General features: G+C 40.1%; 3 protein-coding genes across 9 annotated transcripts in view; 1 reads left to right on the top strand and 2 right to left on the bottom strand.

Annotated features, from left to right (window-relative positions):
• LOC124275358 (heparan sulfate glucosamine 3-O-sulfotransferase 1-like) overlaps positions 1-16,920 on the bottom strand; it is a 251,228-nt gene that overhangs the window by 36,307 nt on the left and 198,001 nt on the right. The gene's annotated exons all lie outside the window — the stretch shown is intronic.
• The window catches only part of LOC124275357 (heparan sulfate glucosamine 3-O-sulfotransferase 5-like), a 186,472-nt gene that overhangs the window by 26,104 nt on the left and 143,448 nt on the right, over positions 1-16,920 (bottom strand). Inside the window, exon 1 of one of the 6 annotated variants that reach the window (XM_046710868.1) lies at positions 511-598. The exons of the other annotated variants lie outside the window; for them this stretch is intronic. The gene's annotated coding sequence lies outside the window, so the exon portion shown is untranslated. Of the gene's footprint in view, positions 1-510; positions 599-16,920 lie in introns of those variants that run through there. 6 annotated transcript variants of the gene reach the window in all.
• Positions 14,526-15,133, top strand: LOC124275262. The gene is made up of 2 exons (XM_046710743.1): positions 14,526-14,807; positions 14,849-15,133. Exons 1-2 carry the CDS (start codon positions 14,526-14,528, stop codon positions 15,131-15,133), a joined length of 567 nt encoding a protein of 188 aa, XP_046566699.1.

Raw genomic sequence — 16,920 nt, 5'->3', positions numbered from 1 at the left:
AGTAATATGATAATGCTTACAATATTATTGCCAATAAAATCCCATGATGGACCAAAGAGCTAGCATTTAGAACACATATACATAATCAACTGATTCCTAAAACCTTTTAAACACTCCAGGTTCCGGTTTTACCATTTTTTCCTATATTCCACATTCACGACCCATATCATGAATGAACATAAAGTTGAGCACAGGTGCCAAAATAACCATATTTCCTAACCATCAGAAGTTATCCTGTCAGTAAGGACAGAAAATATGTCTTCATCATAAATACATTCAAATTCATACAGAACTATTAATAGCTTGCTTGACAGACTTCAAGTGACCATGATCAAGACAAGGCCATATTGAAGTACAAAGAGTTCATTTCAGTGACATTGTCATATATTCTTAGGTCAACTCCTAAAATCATTTAAGTTGTTGATTGTGTAGTTAAACAAAACACAAGAATGTCTAATATTCTTGAATTAACAATCACAAATAAAAACAGAATTTTTGAAACAAACTTACTTGAAAGATGAGTCAGATCTGACAACTTTCAGCTTCAAAATAAATGTATTTGTGACGACTGCTCATCAATTTCATTTATGTAATTAATTAACGTTACACTGTTGATAAACTCAGTACCAGGATGTGGCAACTGACGAATATCCTGTTGCAGAAATGTCACCATGCATATCACATGATCGCAGGAAACACCTACAAGATCTTTTAACCAATCGCTGTTCATAATGCATATTTCCTGGTCGTACCAACCACTTCGAGATAAGTTGTAACACTACTTCAAACCTAATGAGACTTTAATGAATAAGCACTTAACAGAACCGGATCCAACATGATGTCACATCTCACTCACCAGTATGCTCATGTCAAACCAGGCAAAATAACAGAATCTACATTTTGGCATGCATACTTCTTCAAGGAATTATACTGGGTATCATTTACTCGGTAATATATATCTGCTAATGTTCACTTTGTATGGCTGTAATGAAGCCAGATCATATAGGCATGGAACAAAAGCATCCAAAATCTCTCAAGGCAACAATTCCAGGAACTTGGTAAGTCTGAGGCAGTTTCAGGCTGCAACTGAAGAGCAATTCTGCATTCCTCTGTATTACATATAAAAGAGATCTTAGAGATATAATGTGTACAACATTGTAGAAAATCATTAACATAAACATATGACATTACTGAATGATACACTAGTCACATAACATTGAAGATGTTTTGGTACCTTACATATTTGAATATTTTCTTCAAGAAACCCTGTCACAAGAAGCCAGATTAACGGGAATACATCTTTCACTCCATGCCCTGAAACCCTGAAACTGTTCAAAACGTCGTTGACAAAATGTAACAAACTCATGAAATATCAAGAGGCTGACTGACTGAGTTTGGTTTTACGCCGCTTTTAGCAATATTCAAGCAACACCACGGCGGGGGACACCAGAAATGGGCTTCACACATTGTACCCATGTGGGGATTCGAACCCGGGTCTTCGGCGTGACGAGCCAACGCTTTAACCACTAGGCTAAAATATCAAGAGAAAGAACAGTTTAACACCACTTTCAGCAATACTCCAGCGATATGAGAGCAGAGAACATCAAAAATAGGCTTCACATATCATATCCATGTGGGGAATTAGTGAACACTTTAACCACTAGGCTACCCTACCTTCCGACTAAACACCATGACACGCCATGCATCGTGTCATGTCTTATATCAGCCTTCCTGTATCTCTATGTTTATAAGCAGATCATGCTACCTGAAACAATCAGGTCTCTGTGGACCTTTAAAAACAAGTTTCCCAACAAATCTAAAGTAAACAGGAAGCTGCATTATAACACAAGGAGTTTATTTTGGGCACTGCTGGAGGAGCTCCTCAACTTGCTCACATGTCAAACAGCAACTCCAGTCTTTGGTGTCGACATTTCACAACCTTAGACGCACAATCAAGCATGTTCTTTTGATCAAACGTTAAAGTATGTTATATGACATACTCAAAAGTTGTTTGATCATTCAGTGCCTTAGTATAGCTTTCAAAAAGCTTTATGGTAGACATGAGAACATTTCCAAATTTGATGCATCTGCGACAAACATTATGTCCATGCAAATCCTTTTACCAATGATCCAGTGTTTAGGGGATATAACAATTGACCTGGCTTTGCATGTGTTTGCAATATGTCATTGGTGGAGCAGGATACACTAACTCGGTAATGAGCACTTAGTAACCCCACTATTTGATAGATGTTCACGATACCCATTTCGAGGTGAGGTGAGGTGAGGTGAGGTGAGGTGAGGTGAGGTGAGGTGAGGTGAGGTGAAGTGAAGTGAGGTGAGGTGAGGTGAGGTGTGGGTTTAATGTCGTGCTTGAGAATATTTCGCTCATATGACGACGTGCATGCATGTGTATGTGTATATGCGGCTGCTTGTACTAGCCCAGACTGATGCTGGTTTTATAGTGCTAGCCCACTGAGATACCATGCCGCAGTGAAGCATGAATACCCCACTCAGACACATTATACTGACTCCGAGCCGACAAGTCCTTGTTGTACCCATTAATGCCGAGCGCCAGGCAGGGACCAACAAGTCCCATATTTTAACGTCTTTTGGTATGACGCGGTCGGGGATCAAACCCGCGACCTTCCGCTCTCCGGGTATTAGAATAATCTGATAGGGCAGGCAGATTCATCTAAAATCTAAGTACTATATCAAGAGACATATCATAACACTTTCAAAGTGTCGACATCTCGACCCTGACCTATCGTTACATCTCTACCAAATGTCAGCTCATCTCAGAGATTAGGACCTTCATTAACATATAAGAATGAGAGAAAATGGATTGTTTCTGCTGTTAGTATCATTGAAGTCACATCACAGCAGGGGACACAAGGAATGGGAGGAATTAAACCTGGACTTCAGTGCGATGAGACAATACCTAAACCACCTGCTGCATTAGTATAATGTTATACCCAAGCCAATTAGTCGAGTCATCTAAGAGTGGAAATCAGGCAAGTAATGGAGGTCCCAAATCTTCCAGGGTGACCAAAGAGTCCACATAGATCAAAGAAACTCTGTGTAGCTCAGCTGTCATAATACTCCAAGCCTCTGAGGGGGTCTACATTGTAAAAGATGCTTAGGATTTTCAAGTAATCGTCTGGAAGATCTGTAGTAGTGTTTGCTTCTATCAGCGATGTCATCCATAGCCTAGTCTGCTCCCGATGTGCTAAACATGCTTCATATGTCACCTGACAGACAAGCTATACACACACGTTTAACTGCTCATGCTCTCTACAATATCCTCATGATGAAAGGTGGACATTACCACACTTCCTGACATATGTCATGGAGATGTTGGTCACTTGTTGGTGACACTACGTGCATGTTGTTGTGTCTTTCTGGACTTGACTCAGCGTCTTCCTACATCTGTGTTTGAGGCTGCTGATGTAGATACAGATCAGGAACGTGGGAGGATGAAAGGCTTGAACCAGTTTTGCAAATCCTGTTCCAGATTATGTGGTTATTCATTTAGTCATTAAATCTCGAACTGATGCTGTCATGTGTGCATGCATGCATTCACTATGCCCTGCCTGTTCACACACCACAGACAGACAGACAGACAGCGATAAACAGACACACACACAGACAGACACACAGAGCAAGCAATACACAGACTGGCTACTTCATGACACATCACACATACACACATCCCACCCAGACATAAACACAGGCTCACACTAGCTCTATGACCACCTTCACATTTCATGTTATTCCAAAACAAAATAATTCTTTAAATAACAACTGGCTTAAAACCCTCATTTACCATTATCGATCTGCACAAATAGCTGACAAATCGCTGATGCAGCGTCAGGCAATATTCCATCCCTCATTCATCATTATCTTTCTGAAGTATGTTTCACCCATGTGAAGCAGGGCAGGATGGAGGCGTGGGTGATTAAGACTTGGATCCATGGATCCATCGTGAGAAGAGCTTGTGTTTACCAGCCAAGCATGCATCACTTCAAAGCCTACAGTGACTTACAAGTGTAAAACTGTAACCTGTTGCATAAAATACAGATCACTCACACAGATCCCACAAAGAGTGAGTGAGTGAGTGAGTTTAGTTTTACGCCACACTCAGCAATTTTCCAGCAATATGGCGTCAGTCTATACTAATCAGATCTGGATCAGACAATCCAGGGATCAACAGCATGAACATCAATCTACACAATTGGGATACGATTACATGTGTCAATCTGGTCAATGAGCCTGACCACCCGATCCCGTTAGTCGAGTCTTACAATAAGCATGGGTTACTGAAGATCAATTCTAACCCGGATCTTCACGGGCTTCCCACAATGGGGACACACAGTGGGAGACACGTCATAAGTGAACAGACAGGATGCAATGTTAAATGGAACCTCCCTGTAGGCAGAATGAAAACATAATTTAAGTTTTGAGGCAAAAACTTAATATATATGAACAAGCAATACATATCGAGGAATATAAAAGAAAGACACAGATTTCTGGGCATCAAACTTCATTTTACATTTTTACAACAAATCAGATTCAAATCAGGGGAAATTGTTCAAAAACACAACTATCCAAAAATAAATAGTGTGACAAAAATTCATTCCAATGACCAATATTTGAATTTATTTCACTGAAATGTGGAAGCTACCAGTCCATCACAAATAATGCTTACAATATGTTAAACGGCACAATAAACACAATAGATACAATAAGATGAACACCAAGTGTTAAAAAAATAAAGAAAAAAAGAAAGAAAAAGGCAAGAATATCCTGCCCTTCCAGTAGTGTTCACCACTCACATGATTTGCATAAAAAGTATGTCTGCTGTCTGACACAGCACAACTGTACTGTGAAACACCAAAACTTTACTGTGAAACGACAAAAATATCTGGCCTTATTTCATACTGATTCTGGGAGGTGGGGTAGCCTAGTGGTTAAAGTGTTCACTCATCACACCGAAAACCTGTGTGAAGCCCATTTATGGAGTCGCCTGCCGTGATAATGTATATATTGCTAAAAGCGGTGTAAAACCATACTCACTCACTCACTCACACTGATTCACTTTAGAAAGCTTCCCAGTTCAGACTAAACCAGTTCTAGTACCCTCCCACAGCCACCTGACAATCCACCTTTCATCCCCAACATCTCACCTCTGCTCTGATATAAGGGCAATAACATGTAAATTGGTTTGGTGTCGGGCAAGCAACAAGTCATTTTGACCTTCCATTCATGAGTAGAACCTTTGTGCCTCATTGTTACTCATGATGACAGACTCCATCAACACAAATTGTCAAATTGGAGACACAATCTCTATCAGGCCTGACCCCTTATCATCCAATTCCATCAAATTACTTCTTTCTCCAAAGGAAAACGAAATACTTCTCGTTTGATTTATGCTGTTGGCAATTTTGATCTCAAACAAAATTTCTCTAAGAAATACCTTTGAAGGTTGCATCAGACTTTGATCCCAAGTGTTTTTCCATTCACCTTTAAGTTACACACGAGTCACCACTGCAAAGAACTTCATTTGAACAAATCAATACAAATTTTACTATTTGATGACATAGTGAAGCCAACACCCGCTTTAAAAGCTTCACATAAAAATACAGCTTCCAAGTAATACAAAGTTATGCTTTTAAATGTCTTGAAGGTCTGTCTTGTTGAAAAAAAATCACTTTAAAAGGAAACCATGAAAATGCATTGCTGACAATTGTCCCACAATTATGACCAGGGTGTATAAATGTCCGAGTTGTAAAAATGTTCTTAGTAGTGATAATTGGCAAGCAGGATGAAACCACAAAGCTATAACCCTTGGAATAAGGTTAATAAACTCAAACATCAAAGGGATAGGGACAAAGCCAGCTTCCGATGTGTTTTTCCAATTTTCAGGATTTTCGAATTGATTCCCCATAAATTTCTAGAAGAGCATGGCGATCCTTGCTGTCTGCAATTCCAGCTTGATGACATGGGAATGGAGAACACCAAGATCCAATGAAAACACTCCATGTTTGAATCTTCAGCAAATAAATTCATTAATAGATGACACTCCTTCCAAAACCGGGCTAATAATCTGAATAGGAGAGATCATAAAATGGCACCTTGTCCAACCCCTCCATACAATCAGCATAGAAACAGCGTTCCTTATCCAGTCCATGATAGTCCATTGGTGACTAATCAATTGGGAGTTATTTTGGCCATCGTAATCTCTGCTGAATCTCCCCAACACATTCACGATATCTAGCCTAGACTGTTTCATAGCATGCCTTGCACATGTTGTAATCAATAAGTCAATGACGTTGATGACATGGGAATGAAGAGCATTGATCATGTTCAAATACAAATTGAACAATTTTCCCAGAATTCATCCCCACTGTACAATCCAAATTTTTTCCCACACCTGACCTACAAAAAGTTAGCTTCCCTGTGTCCAATATTGGAGCCTAAAGTATCAGAACCTATACAACTGGGAAATCAATAATCTCCTCTACAGGACCTGCAACATCTTGAATGACACGTAATGATTACTTTTACCAAGCCCTTGCTTTAACTCTTGTACGTCTACAATTTTCTTGTTACTTGTGTCAAGCATAACCATAGAAATTTCCATTCATTGATAAAAACGTTTATGAATAGTCACGATTCTACCAATTTTGAAGAATTCTACTTTCAAGAAGCAATGCCAGCTACTTACATAGTAACAGATTATTGAACATAATGAAATATGAGTGTATGAGTCACCAAAAGGAAGAGATATGACTTGAACAGCATAAACATTATCTCTTATGACTAAACACAACTCTTCAATCATTAATTTTTCATAATATATCAAGTTGTAAATTTCCCCCTTGTGATGTCAACGAAATATGACAATTAGTAAACAGGAGAGCAGCATTAGTCAGCCTGCTATATCTAACCATGGATAAAGGCAAACATCATACCCTAAAGTATCAGACACGTCAATATAACAGAAAACAGTGATCAATGCCTCAACTCTTTGAAGGCTTACATACCTACCCTGGAGGTCATACCATCTCTTTGATAAAACCAGGGGCTATTTAATCCTATGCTAACTAACCCTTCCACTTCCCAAAGGGTACACTTTAATCTTTCCATAAGGGGTCATTTTCTCCAGAAACATTGCTATTATTCACATAGTTAATTCATAGCTATTGTGTCCTTTCAAACTAGATTCATGCTTTGGTCGAAAGAAAATGGTTTGTCCAAATTGAATTCCATTTTATCATAATTGCATCAAGGGGCAAAATTTGCAGGCAATTTTGTATGGTGTTCCACTGACAAAAACGTGGAGGTTACAGCAGTTTGCATTCAAGGGGATTTAGGATGATGTCACTGTGTTCATTTAGATCCTGTTTTGTGGCAGTTTGCAATCTCCCTTGTCAAATTATACAATATCTCTCAAGGAATCCATTCCATGCATTTCAGCAGTAACTGTATTTAGGCATCAAACCAAATGCTTCCGAAAGCTCTCCATGACTCATTTCAATTTGTCCTGTGTCTTAATTTCTTCTATTATCAACAGACATTTGTCTTTTAACATCTTTATAAAAAATACATGTTTTTCCTTTTTGCGTAAAATTTTAAACAAATTGTTAGCACTGCTTAGCTCTTAGGCAAATAAAACCTGGGTATTAATATTTGATGTTGGCGTTTCATGAATTTTAGAGGTGTTCAGAGCTGACAAAAGAGAGAAAAAAAAGAGAACTGACAAAAGATCAAGTTGAAGAAAACTCAATTTCATCATCATCATCAATAGCATCATCATCATCATCATCATCATCATCATCATCATCACTGCCACTATGAGCTCACAAATAACCTTCGACACATATTGTACCAATTTTCAACCAAACATTGTGTCACACGACAAGGCCACTTAGTGCCACATCCATCCTTCCAAATAGCCAGATGTCACAAGAAATTACCATCTTTTGCCCTCATAATAACATTAAGCCAGATACCCTTCAGTAACATGCTTCAGGGAGCATTTGAATGTGCTACAATATCCACCTCCCCAGAGAAACTAATGCCAGTAGTGTACAGTTATCCTGGCCAGTTACACAGAATACATGCAGGCAGAGTATCTCAATACCTTAACAATCCAATTGGCTCACAGTCCTTGTTAATGGAACTAAGGTGATTCATCACTACTGCAAAAGGAAGTGGAACAATTTTCTGACCATCTGTGTAGTTAATGATGCTGCATTCTGGAATGTGGACATAACAATAAAACCGTAAACTCTTATCACTTGATGATTTACTCCAGTCTAAGGTTTGAGTTGTATATGTAAGTCACTGAATAGTTGTATATCCTCATGTTGTGGGTGGATGTTAAATTGTGGTAGCCTTGATGCTAATGTGTTCTCTCATCCCGCCAAACACCTCATCAGTTCTCCTACATTGGAAGAATTTGTGGAACCCATTTTTGGTATCCCTCGCCATGATAATGCTGGAAAATTGCTGAAAAACGTTAAACGCTGCAGTGTGAAAGTCACTCACTTTCTTATGTTATGAAAAGTGCAATTTAAACTGTTTCCTTAGTTTCATAATGTATACACTTATTTACAAAATCATTAATTTTATACATTTTGACATCTTTAACATTCTTTGCTTTTTGAAGTACCTTCAAAAGCATCTCTCATATGCAGTTCAAGGTCATCACCAATGGATTCCATTTTTCATAAGAACATTGTTCCAGGGCAATTCTTTGCTGGAAAGTATTTTTCAATATGATCATAATAGATCATGGAACTTAATTAGCTACAAAAAGTCTGCTATCCAAATAAACAAAATGGATTTTTCACCATAAAAACATGGTCTCAAACAAACCTAGCTATCATCTGTATCTTCAAGAGATTCAAATCAATACAATAAACAGGAGCCCCCCTGAAGCAGTGTTTATATCTGTAACACTGGAGGTATACAATCACTAACATCCATTGTAGACTGGTTTGTCGATAGTTACACCTGTGGTCGAAGAATCAAACTCTCCACAATAGCCTCCCTGCCTATTTAATGTCCTAATACCACCGAAATACCAGCTCTTTCTTCACCTCGGTCAGACACAACTTCATCAGTCTTCCTGCCTTTGGCTATCAAGTGAAATCTTGTCTACGAGATATCATGGCTTCTAATTGTGGTATTTAGCAGTCATTGTTGATCTGCTTTGAATTACATTACAAGGTTGTACAACTGAAAGCACATTTTCAGTGTGTTGCCCTGGCAGTTTCTACCTCGTTAGTGATAGTAGGAATTTATCAAAGATCTCAGTGCTTAACGATGTAAATTGATACACCATCACCTGGATCTTATCAGGTCTTTTTGGCTTAGAGATTCGTAACTCATATGGGTTCAATAATGGAATGAATTAACTTATAATTGTTTCTTGGTAATGATGGTAATGTGTCAAACATACAATACAAACCATCATAATAATTAACTCAACATTATCATAAAACCTAGTATGAACACTGTGTGATAAAAATAGTGTCTTTGTTTAACAATAAATGACTGTCACATTTTATACAGCCTATATTTGAACATGTAGGTGAGGTGAGGTTAGGTGAAATTGGGTTTAACGTCGTGCTTGAAAATATTTCGCTCATATGACGACGTGCACGCGTGTGTATGTGTATATGCGGCTGCTTCTACTAGCCCAGACTTAACCTGGTTTTATAGTGCTAGCCCACTGAGATACCATGCCGCAGTGAAGCATGAATACCTCACTCAGACACATTATACTGACTCCGAGCCGACCAGTCCTTGTTGTACCCATTAATGCCGAGAGCCAGGCAGGGACCAACAAGTACCATATTTTAATGTCTTTTGGTATGACGCAGCCGGGGATCGAACCCACGACCTTCCGCTCTCCAGGCGGATGCTCTAACCACTACAACACGAAGGCATTTACATGTAGGTGAGCATGAATTGAACAAGGTATTGGCAGAATGACAACATCAATATAAATATACCTTTTGGTTTACATTAAGAAATATGCTGATTCATTGAAATGTAAGATCAACAAGTAGTTACCCTGAATCAGTACTAAACAGAATATACTAACTACAGTTTGACACTAATCTTACTGACAGCAGAGGAGAATGATTCAATGCTTCGGCAAAGCACAGCATAATTCCTACCACCACAACCTTGAATGCTGAGTCCCACACTTATTCAGTTCATGTTTCCTCGACATATGTTTCAGTAAAAAAGGCCAAAGGTCAACAAGGTGATTGCTACAAGACTACAACATCACTCTTGTTAAAGGAGGCACCATACACTAACTGACTGACTGAGTTTTGGCTTTACGCCGCTTTTAGCAATTTTTAAGCAACATCACGGCAGGGGACACCAGAAATGGGCTTCACATATTTACCCATGTGGGGATTCGAACCCGGGTCTTCGGCGTGACGAGCCAACGTTTTAACCTCTAGGCCATCCCACCGTCCTCCATACACTAAGAGACATGAGGCACTGCTGCTCACTTGATATTTGTCAGGGATATTATAATGGATCAGAAGAGTTTACGTAACATATGACACACAAGGAAAGAAACCGTTTCTGTACGACAAAGATTTAATGTTCAGCATGATTCTCATGCTTCAGTGATTCGTGGGTGAATGATGAAGTTGTGCCAATTTATCACAATTCACAAGGTTATGTAACATGTTTCATAAAAAAAGCATAAAGTGGCTAGTAATATCATGTAAAATGATATTTTCAATATGGCTGAAGTGGCAGCCATGTTAAATTTGATTCTGACCAATATTCTGTTGGCAACTAATGGATACACCACACATTGGATTATCAAGTCAAAGTTTTATAGACATGGGTGCCATTGTACAAAGCGATCTTAGCGCTAAGGTGACCGTAACTCCCGTACCTTAACATAGACTTAAGGTACTCATAGCGCTAAGGTACTTTTGTACAACGGCACCCTGATATGTCCAATGAATGTATCAAATGAAACACTAAATTGTAACTGTATCCAAGACATTTGCATCAAAATATTTCTTCCTTATTCTCACATTGACTATAATTCATAATAGTTTCCTTTGACTGAGGATCACGCTCTGACCATGCATAATGTAGCAAAAAAATGAAAGACCATGCTAACAGATGTTGAAGTAACAGTACACTGAACTTATACAAAAATAGCCAGGGCAAATGATCAGATTACTCATGTTCTGGCACATTAACTAAGACCCATCAGCCCTGTACATGCATAAAACAACACTCTGAAGTGGAAACCAAACAGTGACATTTTCATCCTCCACAAAGGAAATGGCACTGCCTCCTCTTGCCATTGATAATTACAACTTGACATTTCCAACATGTCTGCCATTCAATAGAGCTTGCACTTAGATATTGTTTTCAGGGTTCAGTGAGCAAAAACCCTGTCTGATGGTTGGTGTAATATAAACACAAATCTGTTTTGACTTACGTCAAGTAGAAAAGGTGCATTTGCCATTCCTGAAATGTTCACAAGTGAGACCTTTGACAGGCTGTTCACACTTGTGCACAAGGTCTTTAAACTTTCCCTGATGTTACAAATTACAATGGTTTCATTGTATCTATATCTCAGGCAAAGTAGAACCTGATTCTGTACACATCTAAAGTCAATGCAATTCCATGACAAAACAGAACACAAGGTTAATTCCTTAATAGCATTCACCTGATTCTTTCAGTTACATTTAATTAAAACATCAAACAAGACAACAACCAACTATTTTCAAATGTCATTCACAGAATCCATTCATAGGCATTTTCTCCCAATTAATTTAAGGTCCTGAACAGCTAGCAAATAATGCACAAATGTAAATTTACAATCTAGTTCTTCTGTATAAGTTTGTTTTAGAGAATAAAAGATGAAAGTTCCATTATATAGTCTTACTTTAGAGTGAGATGTTTTTTGGAGGATGGAGATCCAAAGTAATCATTGACATTCACAGCATATGTATGAATAATAGAAACATACTTAGACAAATGAAACTCATATTTCAAAGGTATAAGCCCATTCCTAGAGCAGATATATGTTAGAATCGGTCTCCAGCATCCAATGGTTGTCATAACAGGGTCTGACTGGATCGTCTGGTTCAAACTCAAATATTTACAAACCGCCGCCCTAAAGCTGGAATATTGCTGAGTGCGGTGTTAAACAACCAACCAACCAACAATAACAGGGAACCAACTGGATCTGGGGGTCGGATAAGGGGACTTTCAAGCTGCAAGTCACCATATCTTGAATGTGCAACATGATGCTCATCACATCAATCACTGGATAGTCTTGTCCAGGCTCACTACCGTCATATAGCTGGAATAATACTGAGTGGTGCCTAAAAGAACAAACTTACTACCCATCAGTTTTTACTATAAAAGCAAATTGTGTGGTCTGTCTTTAGCGCTGGGAAATTGCCTTGAAAGTACATGAAAGTAATGACACCATTTCTGTTGCATCATCACACATCTCCATATTGAAACATAACCACACATATGTCTGCATTACAACAACATAGAGGTGACAATATTGAACCCATTCTAAATATGATTTACAATTTGTCAAAAACACCTTCAGGAAGGAAGGAGGAAATGAACCGAAACAAGCCAATCACATGTCACGTATCATAGCACTGTCTAACATATGGGTGACAGCTGTCACTCAGGGCAGGATACATGCATGTATATTTCTCTTGGTGTGGCTCTCCTAAGAAACACAGTTAGTTTTGTGATGTTCACACAGAGAGAGCTATCCCAGACATGATTTACACAGCAAAGCTCCTAAGAAAAACTGTTTTCTGTTCTGGAAACATAAATCTTTTGAGTTTCTTCCCTCAGACATAATGTGAAAAAAATACCAGGAGGATATTGACTTCGACTTTGCAGCCCAATGATAACATATTCCACTCCTTTGACTGCAAGACATTTTGTTACTTTAGCAACAATATTTCATCATTTCCAGATCCATCTACAGCATAAATAGTTTGTATCGATTGAGAATCATTACCACGGTTGGCATACCAACATTGTATGTGGAGTATTCCAATATATCATAGAAAGTGAGGTGAAATTGGGTTTAACGTCGTGCTTGAGAATATTTCACTCATATGACGACGTGCAGCCCACTGAGATACCATGCCGCAGTGAAGCATGAATACCCCACTCAGACACATTATACTGACTCCGAGCCGACCAGTCCTTGTTGTACCCATTAATGCCGAGTGCCAGGCAGGGACCAACAAGTACCATATTTTAACGTCTTTTGGTATGATGCGGTCAGGGATCGAACCCGCAACCTTCCGCTCTCCGGGCGGACGCTCTAACCACTACACCACGGAGGCGGTCCTATATCATAGAAGTCATGGAAAACTTTCTGTACAGCATGTATTATGCATACATATAAATGTCAAAACAGAAATGTGTGAACAAACACAGCAGCCTGCCAATAAATAGTATTTTGATCATCAGAGTAACAGAGGATGACAATCTTCCTGAGTGCTTCATAAACGTGTGATATTTGATAGTGCCAAGCAGATGGGAGATGCATGTTTGGAGAGGGAATTCTATGAAATGTCACATAACATATGACATTCTAACATGTAAATACTGGGAAGTCCAAAGACCATAACTGGCTGTCAGAGCTACTACCCTGGCTGGGGTGCTGCAAAGGTGATGACACAGAGAACACAACATACAGAAGGGTGGTGTGAGGAGGTGGTGTGGTACAAGATGGTCTACATGTGGTGGTGTGAGGAGGTGGTGTGGTACAAGATGATCTACATGTGGTGGTGTGAAGAGGTGGTGTGGGACAAGATGGTCTACATGTGGTGGTGTGAGGAGGTGGTGTGGGACAAGATGGTCTACATGTGGTGGTGTGAGGAGGAGGTGTGGTACAAGATGGTCTACTACATGTGGTGGTGGTACAAGATGGAGGAGGTGAGGAGGTGGTGTGGTACAAGATGGTCTACATGTGGTGGGTGGTGAGGAGGTGGTGTGGTACAAGATGGTCTACATGTGGTGGTGTGAGGGAGGAGGTGGTGTGGGACAAGATGGTCTACATGTGGTGGTGTGTGAGGAGGTGGTGTGGGACAAGATGGTCTACATGTGGTGGTGTGAGGAGGAGGTGTGGGACAAGATGGTCTACATGTGGTGGTGTGAGGAGGTGGTGGTGTGGTACAAGATGGTCTACATGTGGTGGTGTGAGGAGGTGGTGTGGTACAAGATGGTCTACATGTGGTGGTGTGAGGAGGTGGGTGGTGGGTACAAGATGGTCTACATGTGGTGGTGTGAGGAGGTGGTGTGGTACAAGATGGTCTACATGTGGTGGTGTGAGGAGGTGGTGTGGTACAAGATGGTCTACATGTGGTGGTGTGAGGAGGTGGTGTGGGACAAGATGGTCTACATGTGGTGGTGTGAGGAGGTGGTGTGGTACAAGATGGTCTACATGTGGTGTGTGTGAGGAGGTGGTGTGGTACAAGATGGTCTACATGTGGTGGTGTGAGGAGGTGGTGTGGGACAAGATGGTCTACATGTGGTGGTGTGAGGAGGTGGTGTGGTACAAGATGGTCTACATGTGGTGGTGTGAGGAGGTGGTGTGGTACAAGATGGTCTACATGTGGTGGTGTGAGGAGGTGGTGTGGTACAAGATGGTCTACATGTGGTGGTGTGAGGAGGTGGTGTGGTACAAGATGGTCTACATGTGGTGGTGTGAGGAGGTGGTGTGGTACAAGATGGTCTACATGTGGTGGTGTGAGGAGGTGGTGTGTGGTACAAGATGGTCTACATGTGGTGGTGTGAGGAGGTGGTGTGGTACAAGATGGTCTACATGTGGTGGTGTGAGGAGGTGGTGTGGTACAAGATGGTCTACATGTGGTGGTGTGAGGAGGTGGTGTGGGACAAGATGGTCTACATGTGGTGGTGTGAGGAGGTGGTGTGGTACAAGATGGTCTACATGTGGTGGTGTGAGGAGGTGGTGTGGTACAAGATGGTCTACATGTGGTGGTGTGAGAAGGTGGTGTGGTACAAGATGGTCTACATGTGGTGGTGTGAGGAGGTGGTGTGGTACAAGATGGTCTACATGTGGTAGTGGTAGCGATGATAGTAGGAGGGCACATGGTGGTGGTGGTGGTGGTGTCAGGAGGGTGTGAGGTTGTGATGTGTCTTGGACATTTGTGATGTGATGGTGTGGTGACAAGATGGTATGTATAGGGCTTTTGAAGAGATGTATGATGATATGTCATGGAGGTGGTCTACTGGGTGGTACCCGATGGTGTATGTGTGTGTGTGTGTGTGTGCGTGCGCACGTGTGTGTATGTTGAGGTTGAGTGGGAGGATATGAGATGACCCGAAGTCTGATACACGCTATAGCTAAGTGGCTATAGAAATGTCAATTTACTGCATTGTTACACACTACTGATGTTGAGATCCAGTGAACCATTTGTGAGCTGAGGGTAAACCGGTGGAGGTGAGGTGGTGTTTACAATGAGGTGTTTGGTGGAAGTTGTGATGAGGTAGAATGATATGTGTGGTGGTATTGGATGGTCCTGTTATGAGATTGTCTCTAGTGTAGTCTGAGACAGTCTGTAATGGAGTGCGTGGCAATGGTAAAAGGATCTCCGATGTTGTGGTTGGTATAGTGGACGGAAGATGTGTGATGGTGGTGGTGTCTTAAGGTGGTCTGTTGTGAGTGAGTGAGTTTGGTTTTACGCCGATTTTTTAGCATTACTCCAGCAATATCACAGCGGAGGACACCAGAAATGAGCTTCACACAATGTACCCATGTGGGGATTCGAACCCGGGTCTTCGGCGTGACGAGCGAATGCTTTAACCACTAGGCTACCCAACCGCCCCGGTCTGTCTGTGATGGTGATGTAAGAGAGGAAGTGCATGCTGCTGCTGCTGGTACCGCTGAGTGCATCATGTTTTTACCATGATATGAATAGTGTGCAGTAATGGAGTGCAGAAATGCTTCTCATCAATTTGTGTTGCATCAATCAAAAAAATACAAAACTCAGACCAACTCAAAAACAAGTACAAAAACCCATTACAAATGAGCATGTCAACTCTATCCGACACAGACATCAACAAATTATAACCCCTTCAAAGGACAAAAGTTCAAAAGTATTCATAAACATTAAACGTTTAGAATTCCAAGCTGAAAACAGAAGACATAATTTGCACTCTGACTGTGACGAGATACTCGAGGTACGCTTCATGGGTTCTTGTCACCATGTGTTAAAAATAATTATATCATCTCGTCTGGAGGAACTACTTTTTCAGCAAACTGTATCTAGCGAATCTAATTCATTCAATAAATCATGTTATTAGACATAACATCATGCATGTTTTGCACCTAAAGCAAGGTAACACCACACCATATGATAATGTCCGCTTGGCTGCATCCCTGATGTCTAATCAACATGTTCAGGTATTTTTAACCACAACACATTTGAAGTTAGTTCATGTTCAGCACGCCCACAAGAAATGCATGTAAGATTAATCTTGATTTGATCACTTGCTTGCCAGTCATAATGTTTATAAGTTGAAAATTTTAAATGTCTGACTACAAAATTTAATTGATGTTTGTCATGCCACCCACAGTCAAGCTCTTACTCTTATCAATATCGGGAAAAACACTTTCAATTTTTCATGCCTAAATTAAAGTCAGACATATAAATCAAGTAAAGTATCTCTGCTTGTAATTATGAGGCTAGGCCAAGTGAAATAAAACAAATAATACTAAAGGCAATTTTAGAATTAAAATATTTAATATAGCTGTTCATACTTTTCTTTCATATTTTTGTAATTGGTCATCAGCCAATCCTCATTTGTTGCCTTGTTGCTGATTGGTTAGCTTGTACTATATATTTTTCA

The sequence above is a fragment of the Haliotis rubra genome, unplaced genomic scaffold (assembly GCF_003918875.1).
Source record: "Haliotis rubra isolate DU_JTF1 unplaced genomic scaffold, ASM391887v1 Scf2, whole genome shotgun sequence".
Lineage (NCBI taxonomy): Eukaryota > Metazoa > Mollusca > Gastropoda > Lepetellida > Haliotidae > Haliotis > Haliotis rubra.
The sequence above is the reverse complement of the archived record's forward strand: the minus strand, read 5'-3'. Positions and strand labels throughout refer to the sequence as shown.